The 27,626-nt window shown below is 47.8% G+C and overlaps 1 protein-coding gene across 4 annotated transcripts in view; it reads left to right on the plus strand.

Moving 5' to 3' along the window:
- Positions 1-27,626, plus strand: part of CACNA1B (calcium voltage-gated channel subunit alpha1 B) — a 195,640-nt gene that overhangs the window by 149,630 nt on the left and 18,384 nt on the right. For 3 of the 4 annotated variants that reach the window (XM_072778906.1, XM_072778907.1, XM_072778908.1), the window contains 6 exons: positions 11,040-11,156; positions 11,559-11,624; positions 12,982-13,073; positions 15,290-15,434; positions 21,301-21,428; positions 27,206-27,302. In XM_072778906.1, coding sequence (XP_072635007.1) covers positions 11,040-11,156; positions 11,559-11,624; positions 12,982-13,073; positions 15,290-15,434; positions 21,301-21,428; positions 27,206-27,302 — 645 coding nt within the window. Of the gene's footprint in view, positions 1-11,039; positions 11,157-11,558; positions 11,625-12,981; positions 13,074-15,289; positions 15,435-21,300; positions 21,429-25,545; positions 26,930-27,205; positions 27,303-27,626 lie in introns of those variants that run through there. The other variant, XM_072778909.1, reaches the window with a different exon arrangement.

Raw genomic sequence — 27,626 nt, forward strand, 5'->3', positions numbered from 1 at the left:
CATGGTGGTCACACCTCAGAGCTGCAGAGCTCTTGGATCTGTGCTTACCAGTCCACAGCTAAGAGCTGTACCTGGGGGTGTTAGTTGTTGAGTACCTCCAGCCCTTCTGAATGCACCCCACGTGCAGGTACAACAGGCTCTGGCACTGTTGGGAATGAAGGAGCATCTGGTACTATGGTAACAAGTACAGTGGAGTACATGAGTGTCTGCTGTCACCTGGCCCTGCTCAACTCTGCCCACACCTCACACTGGGTCCATTTCACTCAGTCTTCAGGATAGTGATGGTCACAATGTCTGCAAGAGGAAGGTTGGTAACCACCTAGAGCTAGTCTGAGTTAAGTTGATGTTCCTTAATTCATTCTTCCTGTCCCTCTTTTGGGGTCCCCTGACTGGTGTCCAGCTTTCTGCTGCTCTGGTTGCTGGGCCGGATGAGACAGCCGACGCTGTCACCCTATATAGCACAGCCCTTGCTTGCCATACTCCTATGAGGCTTTGGCTGCCACGATAGTCAAGACATGATTAAGGCTGGTTGTAGAGCATCTAGAAAGGCCCCACTGAACCCCCTGGTTTCTAGATAGACTTCTTCCTACCCCTTCCCAATAGCCAACATCAAACACCCTGGCCAGTATATCTGGAGATTCTGTTCTGCTTGCTGGTCTTACGGCATGAGGAGCGCAAGTGACAGGGGGCCACCATGATTTTGGTGTTCCACAGTGGAAGCTTTCTCTACCCCTTGAGCCAGGACCTCTAGATTTGTCAAACCTAAACTGGTGGAGGTGATGAGCACAGTCTGACCTGGGTTCCTGGAGGATAGGGAGAGGGGCCACCCCTCCTTCCATCCCTTGCTTTCTGGATCTGCAGTTGGTCTCTTGACCATCCTTTCATCTTGAAGGACAATATCCCAAACCCATGAGGTACCTCATCACGCCAGCATTTAATCTGTGCCTTTAAGAGGCTTTTTCAATATTTTGTCAGGTTGGCACCCCCTGAATGATGTTGAATATGATATGCCAGTGGATATCATGCAGGCCCAGGTATTCCATCAGCAAAGACAAACCCGAACCCAGAATATGAGTGATCCCAATTGAGACTAATTACTGCCTTTTCTAGGTGAAAGGATTCTGGTGTAAGCAAATTGCCACCTAGTGGCTGGATGACAGCCTAAAGGATGGTGCACTGTAGAGGCCTAGTTAACTTCAGCTCATAGTGGGCTGGATTTTCAATAGTGGCCTTGGCTGAGTCAGCCTTGCTGAAAGGGAGCCCACTGGTTGGGCTCAGACACAGCCTTCCTTTCAGCCATCATGGTCACTGCGTTCATGGATCTACTATGTGAACACTGGGGCTGCTAAGGATAGAGGCTGGCTGTCATCTGTTGGGTAAACCATTTCAAGGCCTGGTTTTTAGTGTCCCTACAGCTGTGGATGCTCTGTGGTGGACACTGATGTATAATACAAGGACCTGCATGTCACACCCATTCCCTAGGCCCATCTGGATCCCTTTATCTGAACTTTGTTCCCTCTGGAGTCCTGACCAAGCTTTAGTTCTTGCCTAAGGTCCTATAATCCATACAAGGGCAGCTTCTTTCTCCATCCATGCCATAGCTGATCAGGTTCACCACCTAGAGCTCTGCCTCACCACTGTCTTTCAGATCTTGTGTGGGGTTCTAGTGAGGATGCACCAATATATTGAGCCAATTGCTTCATAAACCAGGTTTGCATTTTTCCTCCTGGCTTTAGTGATCATCATATGATATGTTGGGGTAGGAGTGAGCTAAGGAACATAGAGGTGAAGCAGAGGTGAGAGGCATGGGGCCCTGGGCCACCTATCATGTGACTGTGCCGTCTAGGTGTGCCAGGGTGTGGCCCTGGATGTAGCACTTCCATCACACACTGGATTGTTGGCAGGCCTGTAACACACACTCATAAGGAGAAGTATTGGTGCCGTAGACACAATTATCTCATAGTCAGACACAGTCTCCAATAGGACCCAGCAGCCAGGAGTGGCCCCTCTCATTGGTGATGTCTTCAGCAGATGACATGGCCTTGCTCCAGAATCCTAGGTGTTTGCATTGACTTTTCTATGTGGGCTTTCCAGGGACTCCACAGAGTGTCTTTATAGAATCTGTTGCATCTTAAGGCCCAAGTTATAGGGCTCCTGGTATTGCAGCATGGATCTGCTAGAGAGCCCTCTCTTGCTCTGAATCCTCTCAAACACAACAGCTTTGTGTCACCTGATAAATAGGTCACAGCAGTATTTCCTAAGTGGTGTATGTCATCTCCAACCCAAGGAAGCCTAACAGGAGTAGGAAGCATGAGGTGTGATAATTAACTTGTCTTTTACCTTGGGATCCATGTCCTCATACCACTGATTATAGTAGTCTTATGCATCAGATTTCTACCTAAAATACGATGAAAGATCATTCTAATCCTAAACAAATTCTTTCAGTGAATAGAAAAAGAGTGAACATGCTCTAGCTATTTGTATGAGACAAGTACAATCTGGACACCAAAATTATTTAAAAGATAGAGTATAATAATAATAATAAAGAAAATTATCTTAAGTAAAAAAAGTATAAGAAAGGAAAATCATGATCCACTCTTACTGATTAGCATAGATGTAAAGTGCATCAGAAAGTCTAATTTACATGAACAGATCCACAGACACTGTTAATGTGATCCTATCATTGCTGCAGAGAAGACATTCAATAAAACTCAAATTGTATTCATGATAGAAATCATTGGCAATCTAGGAATTATTGACTTGATGAAGAGAATTTACCAAAAATCCTGTGCTAACATCATATAATGATGAAATTTGGAAAGAATTCTCTTTAAAATCAGAAAAGGACAATACCTATAAGCATTCCTTCTTTTCACTATTGAACTTCAGGGCCTGGTCAGTTCAATAAATTGAATGTCAGCTCCATGAGGATAGAGGTTTCTGTGTAGTTCACTGCCATATTCCAGTGCTTAGAATGGTGCCGACACTTTAGGTGTTCAGTAGACACTTGTTGAATGAATAAGACTGGAAAAATAAATGAAACATCGAAGTATTAGAAATAGGCAAAGCTGTCATTATTCACAGACAACATTATTATCTATGGATGAAATCCAGAATAATCTCAAGCTGATAAGAGTGTTTATTTAGCGCTGTTGCTGAGTAGAGTACCTGAGTGAGTAGTTGACTACATGTCATTATAGCATCAGCAGTCCTGATTGTAAACGTAACAACATCCGTATACAAGACCTTAGTGTGGAAAAGTGCTAAACCTCAATGAAAGATAGTAAGGAAGACTTAACTAGATAGTGTTTTATAGCAGTTAAATAATAAGTGTCAATTTCAGAGACGATTTTGCCCAAATTGATCTGTAGACTCAATGTAATTTCAATAAAAATACCAGTGAATTTGTTTTTGTTTTTGTTTGTTTGTTTTGGAAATTGACTTCTAAATTGGCTTCTAAAACTCATGAGCAAGAGCAAAGGCTCCCCAAATACTCAAGATACTTAAGAAGCAGAAGGGCTGCTGGGGTGGTGGGGGTGGGTAGTTACTGTTCTTGTTGATATTAGCACTTTTTATAAAGCTAGAGTATTAAGACTGTGGTGCTGGCCCCAGGACAGTAAATGAGCCAGTTGACAGAATCAAGAGCCTAGAATCTAAATCACTTGTAGATGGAAACTTAATGTATGACTGTGCTACTTAGTGGGGAGACAAGTGAACAATCAATGTAGGTATAATGACGATCAATATTGGGAAAAACAGAAATTGAATCTTCACACCAGTCACAAAAATATCAATTTCAAATGGATGAAAATACTTAAATCTAAGAGGAAAAACTTTAAAACTCTTAGAAGAAAATACAGGAGATATCTTTAGCACCTTGGGATGGGGACTGATTGCTTAAGCAAACTATAGGAAGCACCAGCTGTAACTGAAAAAAAAATTATATAAAATAGTTTCTGTTTATCAAAAAAGAAAGGACAATACATGAAGAAGGAGGGGATATTTGTATCACATTTCTTCATTTATCCATTATAAATGTTTATGCACTGCCTGTCATGTGCTTAGCAGTGTTCTAAGTTCTTCTGGAATTTCATTCCAGTGAGAGACACACAGGGTACACAATGAGAGGCAAAGCAGAAAAAGGGATATGAGACTTGTGGGGGGGAGCTTTGATGGCTGTGTACCCAGACAAGTTGTCACTGAATTGGTGACTTCCAAATAAAGATGTCTGAGTTGGTGAGAAAGTGGAGCAGAGGGGCCTGGGGCAAGCCATAGCAAGCCCTGTGCCAGCCTGCACCTGCATGCATGAGTGCCCTGCTGTAAGAGCAACACGAACAAGGGCTGGAGCAGAGGAAATGGGGAGCGTGGAAAGCCTTGTAGTTGGCATAATCATTGGCATGGTTGGGATTACTGTTTGACAAACCAGAGGGTGTGAAATAGTATCTCAATGTCATTTCACTTTATATTTGTAGTTTCACTTCATTTCACTTGTAGTAAATTTTGGTTTTTATTTTGAGTGAGATAGGAGGATTTGGAGGGTTTTGTGAAGTGGAGTGACATGATGTGGCTGCTCTATTGAGAACGTAGTGTAGGGCATAGGCAGAAGCAGTGAGGCAAGTGAGGGCTTAGTTGGGTTATCCCAGAAGCAGACCCCAAGGCAGGAGTTCAGTGCAAGTCGTTTATCTGGGAGGTGATGCAGGCATAGCAAGGAAGCAGTGAAATGGGCCAGGGAAGGGAGACAGCCAATATAAGGTGCTATGAAGTCAGTTACCATTATGGGGCCTAGTTGGGAGCTCCGAGCCTATTATCCCAGCAAGGGCCAAGGTGACGGGGTATTTTTCACCCAAGTGCTGTCAGTCACCTGTTGAAGGCTGCTGGCGACAGGGGGCTGGAGAATGTTAACTCTCTGGCACTTGAGTCCTGGCCTGGGAAAATTCTCAGGAAAAAGAGATGTTGATGCTGACAATTGAGTATTGGGCCTGTGAGGACATGAGTGCTGCTGAGGGGCACTACAGAGGAGCCCAGCAGAGCAGCGGGAGTTTGGGCTATGAGGAGAGACCGTTGTTCTGGATGTATTTTCCAATAGAGCTGCAGATGGACCAGATATCAGTGTGAAACTTGACGCAAGAGTGACATCAAAGTTTGAGCACTTGAGAACATGGATTATCATTAATTGAAATGAGAAAGGCTGTGGGTGGAACAGGTTTGTTGTGAGCTGTATGGATGCAGTTTGTACATGTTAGATTTTAGTTGCCTGTTGGCCTTCCTGAAGGAATCATCTAACAGGCAGGTTGACAGATGGTCCTGGAGTTTGGAGGAGAGATTCATACCAGTATCATACAATTGGGAATCAGGATCAGATAAGATGGTATCAGACCCATGAGACTGCCTGAGATCAATAAAGGAGAGAGAAGACTGAGCCAGGATGAGCTACTGAGTTCTTCAATGGACCAATAGTTAGCAACAAAGGCACAGCCAGAGGGCAGAGTGGTTTCCCAAACCACTAGGAAAGGTTAGTGTCTAGAATGTGCAAGGCTTTTCTGTGAATCATTAAAAAAACCAAAGCCACCAAATGGAAAAATGAGCTGAAGGTATGACTGGGCATTTTACTAAAAGAATAAGGAACAGAAATGACCAATTAATATAGGAAAAGATGCTCAGCCTTACTTGTAATTAAAGAAATATAAAGTGAAATGACATTGAGATACTATTTCACACCCTCTGGTTTGTCAAACAGTAATCCCAACCATGCCAATGATTAGTGAGTGGGACCACCAGAACCTCCATGCTACTGCTGGGGGTGTTTGTTGGACGACCCCTTAGGAAGACTGTGGCAGTCCCTAGAAAGTTGAGCATATGCTTGCCTACAGCTCAGCAGCTTCCCTCTTAGGTACATATGCCAGAGGGTGTCTGGGCAGATGACCTGGAGACACTTCTACACAGATGTTCATGGCAATGTTGTTCACGGTAGCAGCAGAGTGCACTGATTGTTGTGCACCAACACGGTGAAGTGCCAGAGGCAGTGGAAATGTGAGGGTGATCTCCACGCCAAGAGGGAGGCTTCTCAGAAACAGGGTTTGCTCACTGTCAGCGCAGAGTCTGCCCAAGTCCAGGAAGGTTGCATTCCATATAGTCCCATCGGAAAGGTTCAGAACAGTCAGGTGTAACACATTTTAAGAGTTTGTGGTGAGACGGTAAAGAAAAACAATTATCAGCAAGAATTAAGGGTAGCCACTCCATCAGGGAAGGAGGAAGAGAGACAGAAAGGGCTTTGAAAGTAATGGTGACATTCTCTTCTCTTTAAGCTGGGTGATGAGTCTATGAACACTGTATTATTTTTCTTTAAAATGTGCGTACATACACATGTTTATACATATCCTTTTGTGTATGTGGTATGTTTCATAGTTTTAAACATTAGTACTCCAAATATTCTGGGCAGAAGTTCCGAGTTGCCAAAGAGGCCCCCTCATACAGGGCAGAGACCTTCTGTACCCAGTAGGTGTTCCTCAGCTGTTGGACACTCGAGGCCAGGATGGCTTCTGCTTATATCAGACCTTACCTCAGATATGCCCTCCATGGCTGCTGCCATCAGCCCCAAGGCCCAGCAGAGCCAGTGAGAGGGCCGAGGAGCCACTTGGGTTGGAAGAGGTGCTGCGTCCTGACCACTAGTGCTGTCAGAGCTCTGGCCTGCACCCTGGTTCCGCCTGCAGGGGGAAGATGAAAGGAAGCCATTGTGTAGACTAGTGATGTCTTTATTTTTGTTCATTCGTAGTCACTTCATATGTTACTTTGTGAATGTACTTTTTTTTCCTTAGGCAAAAATATGAGTGTCAGTTCCCCACCTCCAACTTAACAATCACAGTAGAATAACAGGCCTTAGCAGGGTCGTGTAGCGCCGGCGCCCCCCACGCAAGTGTAGAACTGACATTGATTTCTTTGCCTGGAAATAAAAAAACAAGTGTCTGTGAGTCATCTTTGGATTTGCATTACAAACAGGAATGCAAATTAATGCCACCCTGTCTGCATAACCTACAGATTTCAAAAACATGTTTTGATTTGATGCATTTTAAGCAAAATATGCAAAGTTTACTAAAATTCTAAAATTTTCCAGTGAGGTACTCAAAGTTTGAGTTTTTGCTTGTGTTGATGACTCATTTTCTCTTTTGTTTTCTGTTTTTGTTCTTGATTTACCTTAACCTACCTGCTGACTCACGCCATCCAACCAACATACAATGCGAAAACCATGTCTCCGTCTGTATGTTGCGCACCTGCTGCTCAAACATCCCAATTTGTAAATAATATGCAAATATCCATCCATGAAAACATCACATATAGGAAACGGTTGGTTTCATGACTTTAAACGGTTCTTAAAACTCCTTGCTTTTGCTTGCTCTGCTCCTGTTCTTTCTTCCATTCCCTGTGACCCCTCACCACTGCCTTCCTGAGGTGTGTGGTCAGAGTTTGGAGGTACCCATCCCCTCTGGCCTCTTCTCCTCAACTCCTGGGGTCCAGCAGGGGCTTCTGAGGTCCCTTCTGGGAGCCATTTGATTCAGGAACTGGCCTTGGGTCTAGAGAGGAGGTGGGGTCTTCTGAGTGAAACGAGTAAGCACCCAGTCAGATTTTCCTATCAGAATTGGGCTCAGAATTGGAAGGATTTTGTAGGACATGAGTTTGGACCTGATCCTGTAGAGTCCATGGTTTCTTCCACAGCATTTCCCTTCTGCTCTGTCTCCATCACACCAACACACAAGGTTGGTTCTCCCCAGTGGCTTCTGATGATTCCTCCTATACCATTCTTCCAGGACTTGCCCTTCTACAGGGAATCCTTTCTGGGCCACAGAAGTGGAGGGGAGAGAAAATTTTGTCTTCATGATTCAGAAGGAGTTGTGTAAGTCCTGACTGAGGAGGAACAGGCTCTGCCTTAGGAGACAGTGGAGCACAGGGTTCCTGCATCCAGGCATCATTGATCCACTTGTGCACCCTTGGTCAGTGAGCCTGGGTAGAGTGCAGGTGGCAGGAACTGGGGCTTCCTTCCAGGCCTTTAGAAGTATCTGAAAGGAGAGCAAACATACCAGAACCAGACTAAACCAAGGCTGTGACATTCACATGAAATAGCAAATATTTGATATTCCTGTTATGGAAAATGGACATTCAAGACAAAGCATTTCATAAGTGGAGCATAAAAGCTTAGTTTTGAGAAAGTGCCATTTGTGCTGCAGAAGTACCAGGCACAGCCTTCAGCTCACTGAGGCATCTTCATGGCCATTCCCTGTCCACTTGGGAAGAGTATCCCCTCTGTGCCCTTCCTCTTCCCTCAGAGTTCACCGTCACCTGATGTGCTGTACATGTGTATGCTGGGGTATGCAGAGCTTTCCTTTCTTTTCTTCATCATTGTCCCATGAGAAAGCTGAGAAGGAGAGTACTTTTTTCCATACTTGCTGGACCATGCTGCCAGCATGGAGTGTGGTCCCCAGCTACATGTACAGGTCACTTTGCTGTGGCCCTGACTGGAGGCAGTGATGCACTTGGATGCAGGGGATCTCGATCTGGGTCTGGGGCCAGTTGATCACCTCTGTGGGGCTGTGTTTCACAAGGCCCAGCACACTTTTAAATCCCTTTGCTCTGATTCCTCACCATCTGCGCATAATGTCCTAACATCTCCATCTTGTGGATGAGGAAGCAAGGGGTTCAAAGCAGCTAGAGACCAGTGTACCATCATTGAGATACCACATTGAGGGGTACAGTAATGCATCTTTGGGGTGCTCTAGACCTTTCCTGATAGAGGTAGGTGGCAATAAAGACGGCTCTGGCTTTGAAATAGTAGATGAAGTAGTAGGTGCTCCCTGGTGTGACAGAAACCATGGACTCTGGGAGGATGGGCAGGCTACGTCCATCTCCAAGGGTTGGCTGAGGCCAGAGGCGACCATGCACAGCCATGGGAAGGCTACCCGGTGCTTGCTGCCCCCTGCTCTCCTGCATGCAGTCCGCATGGTGTTACCTGGCAGCTCCCGCCCTGGGTGCAGCTGCGGTGTGCTCAGCCTGCCACACTGTGCTTGAAGTGTCTGTGGCTGCTGTCACCATCCGTCCTCATGGCTCTCTAGGGCTATCTGTCTGCTGCCACCCCCACCCCTCTCCTGAGTGCCCACTGGAGCCCTGAGAAAAGAAGTCCAGGAGGAGGGATGAGAACGTGAGTCTCAATAAAAAGTAATAGGTGACTTGTTGAGCTTTGCATTCGTGCACTAACCATGTGGACAAACAGTGCCTTCCCCTGCCTTGTTTGTCTTCCATCCCTCCTTTCTCACTCAGAGCCCCTATGTTCCCCAGTATCTCTAGGAAATCTTTTTGTCCATGCCAGTGGCCTGAGCAAAGTGGTTTGGGCTGGGCATATGCTGACTGTGTAATAACGGTCTTGGCCCCCCTGGACTCAAGTGAGCAGGTGCTTTCCAAGTGGAGGAGGTCTCCCACAGGAGACCTTTGAAGCGTCCAGGCACTTGGAAGCTCCCTTCTCTTCCTCTACTTTATTGTCTTGTACCAAGGATTTCCCGGCACACTGTAGACAGAGTCCCCCTTCCATCCCTTTGCCCACCCTCCCTCAGTGACTGGCTTATTTGAGAACCCTAGGGCCCATGGGGTGAGTATGGATGTTTCTTGCTCATCCTGTACCCCTGAGATTTTCTTTCCTTAGCACAAGCCAGTGAGGGAGCTGTAGGCAAGCCTGTGTGTCCTCCAGGGTCACATCTTGAGGTCCACTTCTGCCTTCCTGCTGATCTGGGCCATGGTCAGTACCTCCTTGTGACTACCAAACTTCCCACCCATGGCTGCAACATATAGCCCTCCAGCAGAGACAGTCTAGAATCTCCAGCCACCTTGGTAGGAACCAAAGGGGCAGACAAGGGCTGGGTTGGGGCCACTGTCCTTAGAAGTAAGAGTGAAGCTGGCCTCTCCACTGAACGTCTCATCCCAGCCAAGACCAGATGGGCAGCCCTGGAGGGAGGGCACACAGCTCTCCCTAGGCTTCCCATGGCTCTTGCACATGCTCTACTGCTGCTGCTCTCATCCAACATGTTGTGTTCTCTTTTCTCTTCATTTGACCACTGAATCTGGCGATCCGATGTGTCTAAGCCTGAGCTGCTTTCATATGTTAAAACACCAAAGTGGCAGGAAGCTGCTCTCAGGCTGCGTGCGGGCACCTGGTCTCTAAGCAGACAGAGGGTGGGAAGCTGCCCAGATCTACAAGCACCCCCATCTCATGGACACCATCCAGAGCTGTGCTCCCTGAAAGGGATGTGCCAATAATTTCAAGGTGCCCCTGGGCCAGGGTGGAAGCCTCACTCCCAGGTAATCTGTGGAGTCCAGAGATCATTGTTTCTTTTTGTGCTTGATTTTGAACCCTGTGGATGAGGGAGCAGTGCTAGATATCCTGGGATCTCTGGAGCTGAGACCATTTATGGATTTTTGTAAGTGGCTTCTGTGGTGTGAGCAGCAGGATCACCAACACTTACACCTCCCATGGTGACTTACCTGTAGGCACCAGGAGCAGCCCCAGAGAAAATGTTTGCCCCTCTGCCGGGTCCCAGACAGGCAGAGGCTTTGCTAACTGTGTGGAGAAGAGAAGTGCCTTGCCACCAAGCCTGGGGTGGGGCCTTCCAGAGGCTCTCTGTGGAGAAGCAGCCCTGCCCGGCACTTGGATGGCTTGGCTGTGTCCTGCAAGACGTGGTCAGTGTTAGAGGCCTGTCCACCGTTGGTCTCCTGGCGCCACCTGGCAGCATGGAGCTGCTTCTGAGAATTTTTCTCTCTGTCCCTCCCTGTCGGGAGCCTAGAGCAGAGGGGTTTCTTTGATTTGCTGCATGAGAAGTGATTTGCAATGACAAGCTTTACTTTTGGAAGATTTTCTGGTGGCTGATTGCTGCTTACACTATAGAGCAGGGGACTTTCTCTGGGACCACAGCAAGTCAGGGAGAGGCGTGTGGGGAGCAGTGTACCTGTCCCTGCAGGAGGCTGGTTTCTGCAGGTTAGAGAACAGCCTCTCTTCCCTACAGAACAATTTCATCAACCTCAGCTTCCTCCGCCTCTTCCGTGCTGCCCGTCTCATCAAGCTGCTCCGCCAAGGCTACACCATCCGCATCCTGCTGTGGACCTTCGTCCAGTCCTTCAAGGTGAAGCCCAGTCACGGCCCTAGTGCCCTGACTGTCCCCTTTGTTGTGCACAGTAGCGTGGCCGTCATCTCCTCCTTGCCACCAGAGCAGCCCCTCCTCTTGGAGGCTCCTTGTTGGCACCTATTATCCTATTGTAGTTTATATAAAGGCATTTTAAGTTATCCAGAGAGCATCTCAATAATGCTTGCCGACTCTGAGGTGGGTTTTATGACTGACTATAGATGAAGAGACTGAGGTAGTCCCTTGGTAGAGGGGCTTCATGGTCAGTAGGGGGTGGATCTGCGTTGCTGAGGTCTGAGTGGTCCCAGAAATGTGGCCACCGTCCACTCTGCAGATGAGGCCCTAGCAAGGTGGCTAGGCAGCCCTCCCTGGAGCTGCCCTGCCCTCCATGTGTCTCCACAGGCCCTGCCCTACGTGTGTCTGCTCATCGCCATGCTGTTCTTCATCTACGCCATCATTGGCATGCAGGTGGGTGCACCTGACGGGACAGGGAGCACAAGGGGCGCCTATGCCCTGGGGCAGACGGGCACCGACTGTGGTCATCAAATGATAGCAATGACAGATTGATCCTTAATGAACATGTCTATGAGGGAGGTATTGCTTTAAGCACTTCATGAACTTAATTCTCAGAAAGGCTGTTCTACCCCTAAGGTCACTGAGGTTGTGCATCAAGAGTTTGTGCCTGTCGTCCAGAGTCCATTGTCTGTGGGAAAATGCACTGCTGTGCTTCTGATAGGAACTCCATTGGGTTGTTAGGGTGTGAATGGGCATGTTTGATTAGGTGGTGGGCTGCATGGGTGGAGCATTTGGGCACATCTGCCCAGTGCTGAGTGGTCTGCAGAGCACCAGCTGGTCATTCTGTTAGTCCAGAGCATTGACCTGATCCTTCACAGGAAATCATATAGTACGGAAGAAAAAAGTCAGTGGGATCATATCAATCACTGTACTTATACTATCCAGTTCAGCTCAAGTAATTAGATTGCCTTTATTTTGCCAAAGAATCCTTTGTCAGCTATTTGGAAAAACCTTTAAAAGACACAAAGCAGTGTTCCAGTTTTAAATGTTTGGCATTTGGCGACTTTTCAACAACAGGGTTGGATGGATCCAAATGTTAAGCTATAGTGGGAGAGGCCATTGTCGTAAAGGTGAGCTGAAAACTGATTTTTAAACTCTATTTTGGGGATTGAGAAAGTTCTCTTACCTTAAAATTTGCTGAGACCTGATGCTGTTTAAAACAAATATGTATTTTTGCCTGCTTTGGTCTGTGGATGTACAAGACCATAAGTGTCACTGATTCTTGTTTTTGGTGATCATATTTTTCAGCCAGATTCCAGATTTTAAGTCAAGTACAGTTACTGGCTTGTTTGCATTTCTGACCCTAAAAAGAAATAAATTAAAATGGATAAAAAGCCCATTGTGATATTTGCACAGAAATTTAAAAAGAAATTTTCAAGTTGATCTCATAGCTATTACCAATGTAATTACTGCTTCAGAATCATTGATGACAGAGTGAACAGAATGTAGCACAACCCACGTAAACTTAGCTTTGGGTCCCATTTTTCCTGGGCATGCAGACTTGCACCTGTGTGCATGCTGAGCTGGGCGACATTGATGTGTTTGGCTTTCGAGAGGTTTTCTCTGCCCTGGAAATGCACAGACACCACCAGGGCTGGAAGCACTGGCCCCTCCAGCCCCTACAGTAGTGGTGGTGGCTCTGGGCAGTGTCCTGTGCCCGTGTGTCTTCATGCTCACACAACCCCTTCTACCTCACCACAGCTCCTCAGAACCCAACGATGTCAGCCCTCAGCCTTCCTTTTCATTTCAGGTGTTTGGGAATATTGCCCTAGATGATGACACCAGCATCAACCGGCATAACAACTTCCGGACGTTTTTACAAGCCTTGATGCTATTGTTCAGGTGTGTTGTGTGGGAAATCAGTCCAGGCTCAGAGATGCCTCTGTTTGGGAGGGATGGGATACGTACTGACCCCTCTGACCCCCAGCTCGTGCTGGCTTCCCCTCAGTGGAGACCTTCCCAGCTTCTCCCTTTTTTCTGCTGTCCTTCCCCTTAATGGTTCCTGGGCCTTGGAACAGACTGAAGGGAAGCCCCTGAGAGAGGTCATCCTGAGAGCCCCTGAGAGAGGTCATCCTGAGAGCCCCAGGTCAAGGCTGGCCTTGACCACCTCATCTCTGATCCCTGACGGTGGCCAAGAGGCCTCTAGTGGTGCTACAGCTGAGGGTCTGGAAGGATAGAAGATATCCAGCAGGGCTTTTTTTCAGTGTGCTGGCCAGAAGCTTTCTGTCCTCTCACCTTGTTGGTTGCAGGGATCTAGGATCAGGGGGAAGCAGGGCAATGGAAGTAGCACACAGTGTGTGCTACTCAGTGACCCAAGGAACTGCTAGTGTGAGTGTGCCTCCACCTGCCCCCATGGCTCACAAGACTGCAATTCCCTAGGCCCTAGGCTCCAAGTCCAGCACTAGGGTGAGTCCTGGAGAGCACAGGTTTGCTTCTAGCTCAGGTGCCCCCTGTGACCCTGTACTCTACAGGGCTTGGTGCTAGCTGTTGTTCTTACACGTGGCACACTCTCTGTGGCCTGGGGGTTGTTGACCATCCTGGTTTGGGGGCTGAGGAAGAGGGGTGAATATGTCTCACTGCCTCCAGGGTCTCCCTCATTAAGGTAAGCCTACCACCATGACCCTAGGAGGGAAGAGAGGAACTCTTTGTAGGGACTTACAGAGGAGGGGTACTGACAGGAGACCCTGCCTGAGGCTGCTTCTTGAGGTTCCCACACTTGTGTTTATTTATGTAAATGCATCAGGCTGCTGTGAGGCCAGCCCTGGGGAATCCCCAGCACAGCCCCATGCAGGTGTATTTCGGAGCCCATGGAAGTTCTCCTTTCTGTGGAAGGAGATCAGATTGAGATCTGCTTTGCTGAGCTGCCTGGAGACAGTTGTCTGACTCTTGTTTTTTTAATCAGATGGACAAGTATCCTTAGGCCTATACTTTCTCCAAATAATATAATTTCTCTGGACTTTAGCTATTATGTTAATTTCATTTATTAATGTCCTGCCTCATGCTATAAGAGTTGAGGCAGAACTATAAAACTAGCCTCAGTTTTAAGTCTTTGTTCCCAAAAATCCCTTTTCTTCCCTGATCTTTGTGTCACACATGAGCACCAGTATCAGTCAGGTCTGGCACAGGGCAGCTACCTTGCAGGAAAAGCCTCCTACTCCTAGACATTGTCCATGAGGAGTGGGCTCAGCTTGTGCCACACAGGCACACCACGTCAGGGGGAATCCAGGCCTCTGGTCTGCCTGCAAGTCTAGTGCACATCTGGCCCTTGTGCTGGCTGCATTCGCAGGGACAAAAGTCCATGAAGAGGTGTCCTCCAGGGTGGCCACTCAGGGCAGTAGGATTGTTCTTGGTGTTTTGGGGAAACAGATGCTGGTGTGGCTAGAGTGGACGGAGCAGAGACCACTGGGAGGGAGCAGGCAGCCAGTCATATTGAGCTGTGGGCACTTGTGCAGATTTTGGCTTTTGCAGTGAGTGAGGGGTCATTAAGAGAAGTGACTTGGTTTCACCGCATTTAGTGAACCCACTCAGCTCTTGGGTGGGGCAGAGGAGGAAGGTCCATTAGGGAGCTGTTGAGGCAGCTCAGGGGAGGTGATTGCTGCTCAGCCCACAGAGTTGAGAAGTAGTAAGAGTCTAGCTATTTTTTGAAGATAGATGAGCTGGTGAATAGGGTGTGGTGAGAAGGAGAGGAAGCAGGAATGGCTGCAACATTTTTGGGTTAAGAAACTGGAGGGATGGAGTCCCCATTTCTTGGTTCAAGGAAGGCTGGGATGGCACATGCTAGTGGGGAGGCCAAGAAGGAGGTCCATGAAGGGGCACTCACCGTGGTGCTCACTTCTGGTGTAGGGCCTTATTTCCAGTAACTAGTTCTTTCCAGGTTAATTATCAATTTGAAAACCTAATGCCAGAGGATTCTTTTTAAGAGGAGGCATTTTTTACCCAGACCTTACACATGAGCAGGTTCTCTGTAGGTGTGCACTTGAGCCAGGTCTTCCGAGATTCCTTCCCAGGCTGGTCTGGGCCTTCCTTTGTGGGCCTCATGGCTCTGCCCTTCTTCTCAGGAGTGCCACTGGGGAGGCCTGGCACGAGATCATGCTGTCTTGTCTCAGCAACCAGGCCTGTGATGAGCACGCCAATGCCAGTGAGTGTGGGAGCGACTTTGCCTACTTTTACTTCGTCTCCTTCATCTTCCTTTGCTCCTTTCTGGTAAGTCCTGGTCACTGTGTCCATGTGTCCCCCTGTCTCAGTCCATCCTGGGTCCCCCTACATCTCTCTCTGATCCCTGTTACTGATTCATGTCACATTGCAAGTTGATTCAGTGTTGTGGTCCCATTCCCCCAGAAATGATGACCTCTAAAAGGACTCACTCCATAATGAGCTCCTGTGGGCCTTGCCTTTCCTTCTTGGAAAGGGTTTTAAGTTTCCACGGGACAACCGTCCTTTAGTCTTTAGCCTCTAGTATGGTGATGAGTTTCAAAGAAGCAGCACTCCAGCTGGCATGCCTGGGGTGGATGAGCCTCAGGAAACTGGTGGTTGGAGAGGTCAGTGGACTACGTCCTAAGACTGTGGATTATTCCAAGTCAGCAGAAACCTTTGGGAAACTTTGAGCAGGGGCATGACACAATCTGGTTGACATTCTAAAACGTTGCTCTGGCTTCTGGTCAGGAGAAGCTTAAGAGTGGTTGGGGAGATGATTAGAGGTGACAGTGCCTAGAGAAGGGTAAGGATGAAGGGAGTTAAGCTGCATTTTAAAGGCAGAGCCAACATTATTGATGATTAAACACAGGTATGAGTGAGAGAAAAAGAGAGAGCAAGCAGTACCTGCAGTTTGCTGAGGTAGTAGAGAAACAAGCCCTGTGCGCTGCCAGTAGGAATGTGAAGTGGTGCAGCAGCTGTGGAAGACAGTATCCCACTTCCTCAGTAAATTAAAAATAGAATTACAATATGATCCAGCAACTCCATTTCTGGGCATGTACAGAATTGAAGGCAGGGCCTTGAATAAATATTTGTACACATACGTTCATAGCAACATTATTCACAATGGCCAGAAGGTAAAAACAACCAAAGTGCCCATCAACAAATGATTGGTAAACAAAATGTGACATGAACATATGAGGGAATATCCTTCAGTCTTAAAAAAAAAAAAGAAAAAAAAAGAGGGATCCCTGGGTGGCGCAGCGGTTTGGTGCCTGCCTTTGGCCCAGGGCGCGATCCGGGAGACCCTGGATCGAATCCCACGTCGGGCTCCCGGTGCATGGAGCCTGCTTCTCCCTCTGCCTGTGTCTCTGCCTCTCTCTCTCTCTCTGTGTGACTATCATAAATAAATAAAAATTTAAAAAAAAGAGGCAGTTCTTACACATACTACAAATTGAAGTCATTATGCTAAGTGAAATAAACCAGTGACAAAAGAAAACTGTATGAGGCTCCTAGAGCAGTGAAGTTCATAGAGACAGAGATCACGGTGGTGGGTGCCAGAGACTGGGGGAGGGGATGAGAGGTAGTGTTTAATGGGGGCAGAATTTCAGTTGAGGAAGGTGGAAGAGTTCAAAGATAGATGGTGGGGATGGTTGCACAACAGTGTCAACGTGCTTGATGCTGCTGAACTGTGCACATAAAAATGATTAAATTGGTAAGCTTTTGATATGTATATTTTACCACAATTTGGAAAATTGTTTTAAAAAAGATTTAACATAAATCCTATTCAAATTCTTTTTTTAGAGGAGGGGGCAGAGGGAGAGAGAGAATCTCAAGCAGACTCCTTGCTGATTGTGGAGCCCAATGTGGGGCTCAATCTCATGACTCTGAGATCATGACCTGAGCTGAAATCAAGATTCAGACACTTAGCTGACTGAGCCATCCAAGTTCCCCTATTCAAACATCTCCTAACACATCCTCTGATGTTGCCACTATCCTGATAGCAAAGGCAGGAAAGATGCCCCCAAATAGAAAAGTACAGGCCAATGTCCCTGATAAATATACAGTCAGAATCCCAAACAAGATACTAATTCTGACAACACATTCCAAGGATTATATACCATGATCAAGTGGGATTTATCCCAGAAGTGCAAGGCTATATTTTCAACACACAGAAATTAACCAGTGTGATGAGGGGGAAACCCGCACATGATTATCTCAATAGATGAAGAAAAAGTATTTGACAAAATTTGACACAGTTTCATGATAAAAACACTTAGCAGACTCAGAATGGAAGGGAGTTTCTATCACATGATGAAGGGCATTTATGAAAAGACTACAGTTAATATTATACTCAGTGGTGAAAGACTAAAAACTTTTCCCCAAATACCAGGAACAAGACAAGGGTGCCCACTTTTTTTTTTTTTTTATCACTTCTACTCAACATTGTGCTGGGAGTCCTAGTTAGAGCAATTAGGCAAGATAAAAAAATAAAAAGCATCCAAATTGGAAAGGAAGAAGTAAAACTATCTCTATTTGCAGATATATGGAACATCCCGAAGAACACACACACACACACACACAGAGTACTAAAACTAATAAATGTATTAATCAAAGTGTCAGGATATAAAATCAACATGTAAAAATCAGTTATGTCTCTATGTACCAGCAATAAACAACCTGAAAAGGAAATTAAGGAAATAATTCCATTTCTGGTAGCATCCAAAGGGACAAAACACCTAGGAATAATAAATACCCATGGAAGTGAAAACTTGTACAGTGAAAACTGCAAAAATATTGCCAAAATAGGTTAAAGAAGACCTAATGGAAAGACAAGCATGTCCAGGGATTAGAAGACTTAATATTGGTAAGGTGGTAATGTCCCCACAAAATGAGCTCCAGATTCGGTGTGATCCCTGTCAGAGCTCCAGTGGTCTTTCTACAGAAATGGAAAGCTGATCCTTAAATTCATATGGGATGGCAGAGGAGCCCCAGATAACAAAAAATCTTGAAAATTAAAGACCAAGTGAGAATTTGGGGAATATAAATAATAGTGAAAGGGAATATAAGGGAAGGGAGAAGAAGTGTGTGGGAAATATCAGAAAGGGAGACAGAACATAAAGACTCCTAACTCTGGGAAACGAACTAGGGGTGGTGGAAGGGGAGGAGGGCGGGGGGTGGGGGAGAATGGGTGATGGGCACTGAGGGGGGCACTTGATGGGATGAGCACTGGGTGTTATTCTGTATGTTGGTAAATTGAACACCAATAAAAAATAAATTTATTAAAAAAAATAAAGACCAAGTGAGAAAACTCACATTTCCTTATTTCAAAACTTACTATATAGCTACCATGAGTCAAAACAATGTGGCTGACTAGACACTTTTCCAGAGAAGACATATAGATAGCCAACAGGTACATGAAATGGTGGTCAACATCACTTATCATCAGGGAAATGCAAATCAAAACCACAGTGACCTATCACCCCTTTAGAATGGCCCATCATGAAAACGACAGGAGATAACAAGTGTTGTCAGAGGTGTGGAGAAAAGGGAATCCTTGCATACTATTGGTAAGAATGTAAATTGGTGCAGCCATTGTGGAAAACAGTATAGAGGTTCCTCAAAAAATAAAAAATGGAACTAGGATATGATCCAGCAATCCCACTTCTGGGTATATATCCAAAGGAAACGAAAATAGGGTATTGAAGAGAGATATGCATGCCCATATTCATTACAGCATTACTCACAATAGCCAAGATATGGCAACAACCTATGTGTTCATCAACAGATGAAGTGATAAGGAATAATGGAATAATGAAAAATTATTCAGCCATGGGATAAAGGGAAATCCGTCTGGCATTTGTGACAACATGGATGAATCTTGAGGGCATTATGCTAGTTGAAGAAAGCCAGACAGGGAAAGACAAATACTGCATGGTACAACTTATATATGGAATTTTTTGTTAAAAAGTCAAACCATAGAAACAGTAGAAGAGTCATTGCCAGGAACTAGAGAGTTGGGGAAATAGGGAGAAGTTGGTAAAAGTACACACGTTCAGCTAGAATATGAATAAAATCTGAGGATGTGAAGTAAAACATGGGGACTGTAGTTCATAACACTAGATTATATAATTGAAATTTTCTTTTTTAAAAAAATATTTTATTTATTTATTCATGAGAGAGAGAGGCAGAGACACAGGCAGAGGGAGAAGCAGGCTCCATGCAGGGTGCCCGATGTGGAACTCGATCCTGGGTCTCCAGGATCAGGCCCTGGGCTGAAGGCGGCGCTAAACCGCTGAGCCACCCGGGATGCCCTAATTGAAATTTTCTAAGACAGTAGAACTTGAATAGTCTACCAAAGAAAAATTTGTGATGGATGTGTTAATTAACTAGACAGTAGGAATGCTTTCATGATGTGTATGTATGTATATATACCACAATATGCACTTTAAATATCTTATAATTATATCAGTTATTTATTTCTCAGTAAAGCTGATGAGGTGGGAGGGGGCGCAGTATGATATTGGCATAAAGATAGACCAATGGAGTGGGATTGAGATTCCAGAAATAAATCCAAATATCTATGGACAATTGATTTTTGACAAGGATGACAAGGCTGTTCCATATGGAAAGAATAAGAAATGATGAAAAGACAACTGGATGTCCATATGCAGAAAAATAAAGATGGACCCCTACCTCACCCCATATACAAAAATGACCCAGAATTGATGAAAGATGTAAGTATAAGAGCTAACACTACAAAAGTCTTAGAAGAAAGCATAGGGGGCAGATCTTCATGATCTCAAATTTGTCAAAGGATTCTTAGATTTGACACCAAAATCACAAGCAACAAAAGAAAAAAATAAACTGGACACTCAAATATTTTTGTGTGTCAAAGGGGATTATAAAAATGTGAAAATGCAATCTAAGGAATGGGAGAAAATATTTACTAATCACATATTTTATAAGAGGATAATATCCAAAACATATGAAGAACTTTTAGAACTGAACTACAAAAGACAGCCCCCCCTAAAAAATGGGCAAAGAATCAGAATAGCAATTTTGGAGAAGATATACAAATGGCCAACAAGCACATGAAGATATTCAACATCTTTGGGCATTAAGAAAACTCAAAACTGCACACTTGCTTCACACTCACTAGGGCTGGCTATAATAATAACTTTTTTTAATGGGAAATAACCAACATTGGCAAGGAAATGGAGAAATAGTAACTTTTGCGCATCATAGTGGGAATGTGAAATGCAGCAACTTCTGTGGAAAACAGTTCGGCCAAAAGGTGGAAACAACCCAAATGTCCATCAATGGATGAATGGATAAACAAACGGTGGTCTATACCTACCTTGGAATGTTACTCAGCCTTAAAAAGCAATGAAGTTCTAACACATGCTACAAATGAATGGATGAGCCTCAAAAAAATCATGCTAAGTGAAAGAAGCCAGGCACAAAAGGTTCTATATTGTATGATTCTTTTTATATGAAATATCCCAAATAGACAAGCCTATAGTTGCAGAACAGAGATTGTTGCCATGGAATGTGGGGGGGGGGGGGATAAGTGAGTGATTACTTAAGGTACAAGGCATTCTCTGGGGTGATGAAGAATTCTTGAAACTAGAGAGGTGGTTGTGTAATGTGTGAATACACTTAAGCCACTGAGTTATACACTTCAAAATGATTAATTATATGTTATGTGAATTTCAAGTCAATTTAAAAAAGAAGAAGAAGGAGAGAAGCTGAGCTTTTGTCCAGAGTCTAAACTACTAGAGTCCAAACTGCTGACTACAAAGTCACGGTTTCCTTGCTGGCTAGCTAAGAGGGGAAACCGATGGTCATGGGAGGTGGGGCAGAAGGGGTTGTAGACATGAATTAGGGTTGGAGCAGCAGAAGTAGGGAGCAGGAGGGGCTCAGGTTTATTTGCGGGATCTAGAACCCTGGGGTAGGAGGCTACTGTGGTGGGTGGTGACGGTGGTGGCATCGTGGAGGCCCAAAGGCTGTGGGGGAGCAGGGCTGGACAAGCTCTAAGTCAGTGGCCTCTGCTGCTATGATGGTTTTGCACACAGACTTTGGCTGGTGGGTGAGGGCTAGGTAGAGGGCAGGCTGAGGTCTCTCTATGTCACCCCTTTTCCTTCCTGTCCTGCAGATGTTGAACCTCTTTGTGGCCGTGATCATGGACAATTTTGAGTACCTTACACGGGACTCTTCCATCCTAGGGCCTCACCACCTGGACGAGTTTATCCGGGTCTGGGCTGAGTACGACCCGGCTGCGTGGTGAGTGGCCCCCGTGCTCCGTGGTCCTCAGGGTGGTCCATGCCACGGATCTTGCGACAGGGCTGGGGGGCTTCAGACCTGTGTCACATGAGGCATCACCCTCAGGTTTTGATGGGGCCCACATAGGGTGGTGCTGGGTCCCCCTTGAGGTAGCGCTCTCCTTCTCATGCCCACAGTGCTTTTACACAGCTCCCTGGGCTGAGAAATGCTCTGAGACCCTCAGTCCAGCACTTAGAAGGTTCCAGGGGGTCTGTGAGGCTCAGGGCTCTTGCTGAATAGGAGTGTACTGTCCCCTCACAGGTCTGTCACATGAGGGGCATGGAGGGCTCAAGGGAAAGGGTGTAGACACAGCAGGAGGGCCTTCCCTTGGGGCCTCACTGTCCTCCTGAAGCTTGGAAGCTTTCATGGCAGAAATAACATTTTTTCCCCTGATGGGCTCAGGCCTCTCCCTCTCTGCCATCTCCCTCAGGAACAGGAGCCAACATGCACCTCTGTGTCCCCAGCCCAGGCTGTAAATAGCAGGTGCTTGGTGAACTTTTACTGAAATTAAAGGAGCTACCAGGAAGGGTCTAGTACGTTGAAGACCCTTTGGTCACGTTGGGAAAGGTTTACTGTGTTGCATTAAGTGAGAGGTGGTTCATTTCCAGACAGAGCAAGTGTGTCATGAGGGGACTGGCTTGGGTTAGAAGGTGGTTCTGTGATCCGTGGGAGAGTCCTGCACACCCAGGACATACTCTTATCCTCGGGGCTAGCAAAGCAGCATGGACTCGCCATCTGCCCATTTGTCTGTTCCTTCATCATGCGCTCCTTCACTTGCTTATTCATTCATTCACTCTCTCAAGCAGATACTTGAGTAGTTACTCAGGGAATGCTCTCTGCAAGGCCAAACACAGGACATGGAGGGGCCGAGAGACCTGGCTGCTGGGGAAGACACAGGCTTGCTCACCGCCTCGCTCATGGCGAGCGATCAGCAGACCTGAATGTGAATGCACAGTGCCCCAGTAAGCGGGTGGGCATCTGTCCCTTCCCACGCTCCAGGGGAATAAGACTGTGGAGATGGGGTGTGGCCACTTCCCAGCTCCTCTCTCTGAGGCTTCCCCGCCTGCCTGTGTCCCCCTCACACAGTTCTGTGTTGGGCCACCCCTTGCATGGTAGAGACCTGGAGAAGATGGTCGGTGTCCTCACGGTGAGGACCCCACTGCCCACAGAGTGCCTGAGCTTCTACCTGTTTTCTCCTAACCTGAAGCAGCATGGGGATTGCTCCAGAGCTCTCTGGCCCTCAAGCTCCTGAAACCTGGAGCTTGGCTGGGATCCCTCACCCTCCTCACTCAGCCTTCCTAGGGCCACTACCCTATCATGTGAGGGTCCAGAAGGTGCTGTGTAAGACCCTTCCCTGGCGGGGCAAGCCCCAAAAACCACTGGCAACCCCAGCAACCCTTGGGCATTTCCATGCCTGTAGTGTCTCTGAATGTTTTCCATTGTAGTGAAAATTTTACAGTTTTTGCATAGTGCAGAACAAGCATGGCTGTTATTTATGTTTCATGGTGTAGGTGACCGTTTTTGTGGCCTTGGAGAGTCTTGTCATTTTGCTGATGCATCAGCACATTGGCCCTGCAGTGCCCAGGCTCATTCTGGCATCCACAGGCTCAAGGGTAGGCATGGGTTCTTTGGTCAGGAAGGCCTAGTCAGGTCAGAGGGCAGGAGAGACTCTGAGTAACCCTCAACCCAAGGGCAGGGTCAAGGCTTGTTCCAGGAGTGTCATTTGGACTGTGGTCTCAAGAGATGCTGCTAGTTCTAGACACACTATTTCCAGAGGTTGTGTTGCAGAGATACAGAGATTCTGTTTGGGATTTGACTTGGACTTAGAGACAAAGGCAGGTCAGTGCAGGCCTGTGAAGGGGGAAGACTTGTCCCCAAATCTTTACGAACCATAGACCCAGGACTTCTCTTAGCCCAGCAACGGGTGGAACAGAATTAGGGCATACAGCAAATGGACTTGGGCCAGACTGTGTTTTTGTGATGGTGCACAGGGGGCTCAGACTGTTTCCCAAATCCAGAGTTCAGACAATGGGGCCTCTCTGGAAGGCAGAGGCCACTGGGAGTGTGGTAGAGAAAGTGCTGTGGAAGGAGTAGACAGCAAGTATAAGCCTTACCCCAGAGGTGGCATCTGCGAAATAGCACATAGGACCATGGTCCAGAAGTAGCATGGATGTGACCCACAGCTAACGCTCAGACTTGCTGCCCGCACATGTGGCCTGGGCTGAGAACATAGCTCACCTCCTGATGGCAGGGCCTAGGGGAAGGCCCAGCAGAGGCAGCTGAGGGGACTGAGTCTAACCCACATCCCAGGCAGGAGCAAGGTTGCTTCCAGGCAGATGTAAGGATATGTTCATCTTTATATCCCAGGGGGCCACTCTGCTGTCTCCTCATTCTTGGAGAGACTTAAAAAATAACTAAACTTTGTGAATTTCCCAAGCTTCCATATGTGTATGTGTGTGTATATATGTGTATGTTTGTACCTGTGTGGCTATGTGAATGTGTGCACAGGTGTATACATGTGTGCATATTGTATACGGATGTGTTGTGTGTATGCATACAGGTCTGTGTATACATGCGGCTTGTGTGTTTGCATGTGTGCAACAGAAATACATGTGTGCATGTGTGCACAGGTACGTGGTGGTTTGTGTGTGCACATACGAGCATGCACACCTGTGACTGCAAACATGTGAGTGCAGGACATGTTAGTGTGTATGTGTGTGCTTGTGTGTGCACATGTAAATGCACAGGGCATGTGTGTTTGTGCACGCACGTGTGTGAATGCATGTGAGTATGGGTATGTGTGTGCACACATGTGCTGTGGGGAGATGAAGAAGGCGTGGGGTTGTTGCTTTCTGGTGCCGCCTTCTCCCATCCTCCCTGTTGTTGCTGCCTCACTTTGTGTGAAATGTAGACTTGAAAAGAGAATCACAACCACACCTGTGAGCAACCTGTCTACTCATCTTTGTGTTCATCCATCTGTCCAGTCAACATTCCTGAGCATGCGCCGTGTGCTGGGGACCGGGGGTCTGTAGGTGAAGTGAGCACGTGCTCTGAGGATGCTGAGTCCGGCAGGACAGTGGGAGAATAGAGGGGCTGTAGTATGAGGCTGGGGGTATTGGAGGAGGGACAGACCCCACCTGTCTGGTGAGTCAGAGGAGGTGGCATTTGAGCCAGACTTAAGAGGGCAAGACAGATTGAGCTCTAGAGAAGGGGATGGGGCCAGGGGTGAAGGGAAAGGGGTTTGATTGTGTCTGATGGAGAAGAGAGTGCAAAGGAGCTGGAAGGGCAGCTGGGACAGGTTGAGGAGGTCTTGAAATTTGGGATAAAGAAATATCTTTGACTTTGTTTTATGGACAATGAGGACTGTTCTTGAATTGGAGTGACAGTATTGTGCCCCCACTTTCCATCTGGTGCCATCTGAGGGATTTGATGGTGGAAGAGAGAAGATGAACCCAAAGGGCAGGCTGTGAACTGGGTTGAGTGATTATTGGGGCTGGGGCTTCACCATGCTTTCTGACCCTTTGGGTCCCATGAGGTTAGCAGGCACCTTGGGTGAGGCCAAAGTGGGGTTTCCTCTTTCTTCCCTCTTTTCCAGAAGTAATTTGGAGCTGATTAGACCAAGGGGTACAGTACAGGAAAGAGAAACATCAGTGTTGGCCAGGGTGCCCACCCTGGGACAAGGGGGTTCTTAGCTGGACCAGCAGATTCCAAGAGATTTGGGAGGTAGGGACAGTCAGGCATGGGGTTTCAGGCACTCAGGGAGCCAGAGTAGGGGCTGCCAGAGAGGGTGGGTGAGCAAGGCCCCGGGAGAGACAGACCAACAGTTTCAGTACGTGCACAGTGGGGGCCTGGGACAGGGGCCGGCACTTGTTCTGTTATGGCGTGTGTCCTGCCTGCATCAGGCTCTGGAAATCATCTTGGGATTGCCATGCTGCCAGGGGCTTTCCAAGCCCCGGGATTCCCTGCAGGGAGCTGCCTGTCCAGCCGCCTGGCTCCTCTTCCTGTCGCAGGCTGGGTGGGCGGGCGGGACGGGCTCATCGTGCCTTGGTTGCCATAACCTGTGACATTTCCTTTCCAGTTGCCGGATTCATTATAAGGATATGTACAGTTTGTTGCGTTGTATTGCGCCACCCGTTGGCTTAGGGAAGAACTGCCCTCGTAGGTTGGCCTACAAGGTTTGCAACTTCAGAGCCTCCATCCGACATACTCTTCCCTGCCCGAAACGCAAACACAGCACACACTCCCTGCCTGGTTTGGGAATGATGACACCTCACCTCTCTTTCCTCCCGTCCTGCCCTGCCCCGCACTCCAACCTCCTGGACGCTTTGGTCTCCCGTCTAATCTCCCCACCCCTCCAGCTGGCTGGGGAGAGGCAGCCTTCTGAGGCAATACACACGAAGCTTTCTGGCTGGGCCTTGAGGGTAGGGGTCGGCTGTTGGGTGGGAGCTGGGGGCCAGGCCCTGCCTGTGCCAAGGAAGCAGCTGTCTTACCTGGCTTTGCCTCCAGGCTCTCAAGGGTGGGCTAACGGTCAGACAGGCTGGAGGCCGCGGGCCCCAGAGGAGGAGGGCTTGGGCACGCGCAGACCAGGAGCAGCTGCCCCTCCCAGTCTGAAGAGCCCAACAGCCCGAGGGTTTCTGGTCCCTGTGGGAGGAGAGGACAGAGGGAGCAGAGGCCCAAAGGCAGGCCCGCTTGCTTCACCTCTGGATGGATCCACGCAGCTGAGGCTGGAAACCCTGGGAGGAGGGCCACAGCCTGGGGCAGATGTGCCTGCCAGGAAAAAGTTGTCCCTTTTCTCTCCTGGGTGGCCTGAACCCAACCGTCTCTGGGACCCCAAGCAGGTCCCATAGGCAGGTGTCCCCAGGGGTGGAGGTGAGGCTGCAGGCCTGGTGGCCTGTCCGTCTCGGGAAGACACAGTCATCGGCCCCTAGACACCTTCCTGGATCTGGAGCCTTGTCCTGTTGGTTGGCCCCGGCCCTGTCCCTGGGGTGCTGTCAGGAGGGTGCAAGAGTGGCTCTAAGCCACATCCCACCCCAGCTGCCCACCGTGCCCCCTCCCCCCCCCACCCTCCGCAGTCTCCCATTTCCTGCCCAGCCCTGACTCCCAGCAGCAGCCCTGCCCTGGGCGGCCTCGGGCGTCTCTGGGCTTGGAGCAGGACTCACCCGTCAAGTTTGTCTCTAGAGCCTTGGGGCTCCTTGCAGAACAGCGTGGCTCCCGCTCTAGTTTTCTGGCTTGTTTTAGATTTTTTCTCTCCACTTTTTTAGCCTCTAGGCTAACTTGGAAGCAAATTGAGCATTAAGGCAAGCTGATGTTTCTGCCGTGGTTCTCAGGCCGGCCTCATCGGTCATGTAATTCTGTCTGCCAGCTCTCCCGGCATGGTGAAACAACTCTTTTCTGATTTGGCATTATCTGTGGTTTCTAAAAGTGTAAAATCAGAAGTTGACAACCCAAAGCCGCCCCGATGCAGCCCTTCCTCATCCCTCCATGTTCATTAGCTCAGATGTCACCCCTGCCCGCTGCCCTGCGTGGGGCTGGAGTGTGGAGGTGAGGCTGGGAGGGGCAAGGAGGGGATGAGTCAAGCAGAGAAAGTCCCTCATTTTTTTGTAATTTGACGTTTGGCATTTAATCTGACGCTGGTTAACTGGATCTGTTTTCTTGTCTGCTTCCTCCCCCCACCCCCTCCTGCCGCACCCCTCCTGTGGACCCCACCCTGCCTCTGCCTCTCTGGGCCGGGTCTCCAGTGGGCGCATCAGTTACAATGACATGTTTGAGATGCTGAAACACATGTCCCCACCCCTGGGGCTGGGGAAGAAATGCCCTGCTCGAGTTGCATACAAGGTAGACCCCACCCCTGCACCCCGGAGGCTGGCTGTGCTGGGCTTGTCCATCTGTCTGTCTGCCGCTCTGCTGTCTGTTTCCTCCTTTTCTCTGCTCCAACCATGTCCTCTACCTCCTCAGACAGAGGGACGCAGATACCGTGCCTCGTCCCTGCAGGTCTGCCCCCTTTGAGAGCCCCTGTGAGGCTCAGGAAGGTGGAGCCAGAGCCCTTCATCTGCCTTTTCTCTTTTCTTTCATTTCCTGGAAATGAGGGGACAGACCAGCTGTTTCTGCTCTGGGCTCAGGATGGCACTTGACTTCTGTGTCCCATAAGTGCCTGAAGAG

This window comes from Canis lupus, chromosome 16 (genome assembly GCF_048164855.1).
Source record: "Canis lupus baileyi chromosome 16, mCanLup2.hap1, whole genome shotgun sequence".
NCBI classification, from domain to species: domain Eukaryota; kingdom Metazoa; phylum Chordata; class Mammalia; order Carnivora; family Canidae; genus Canis; species Canis lupus.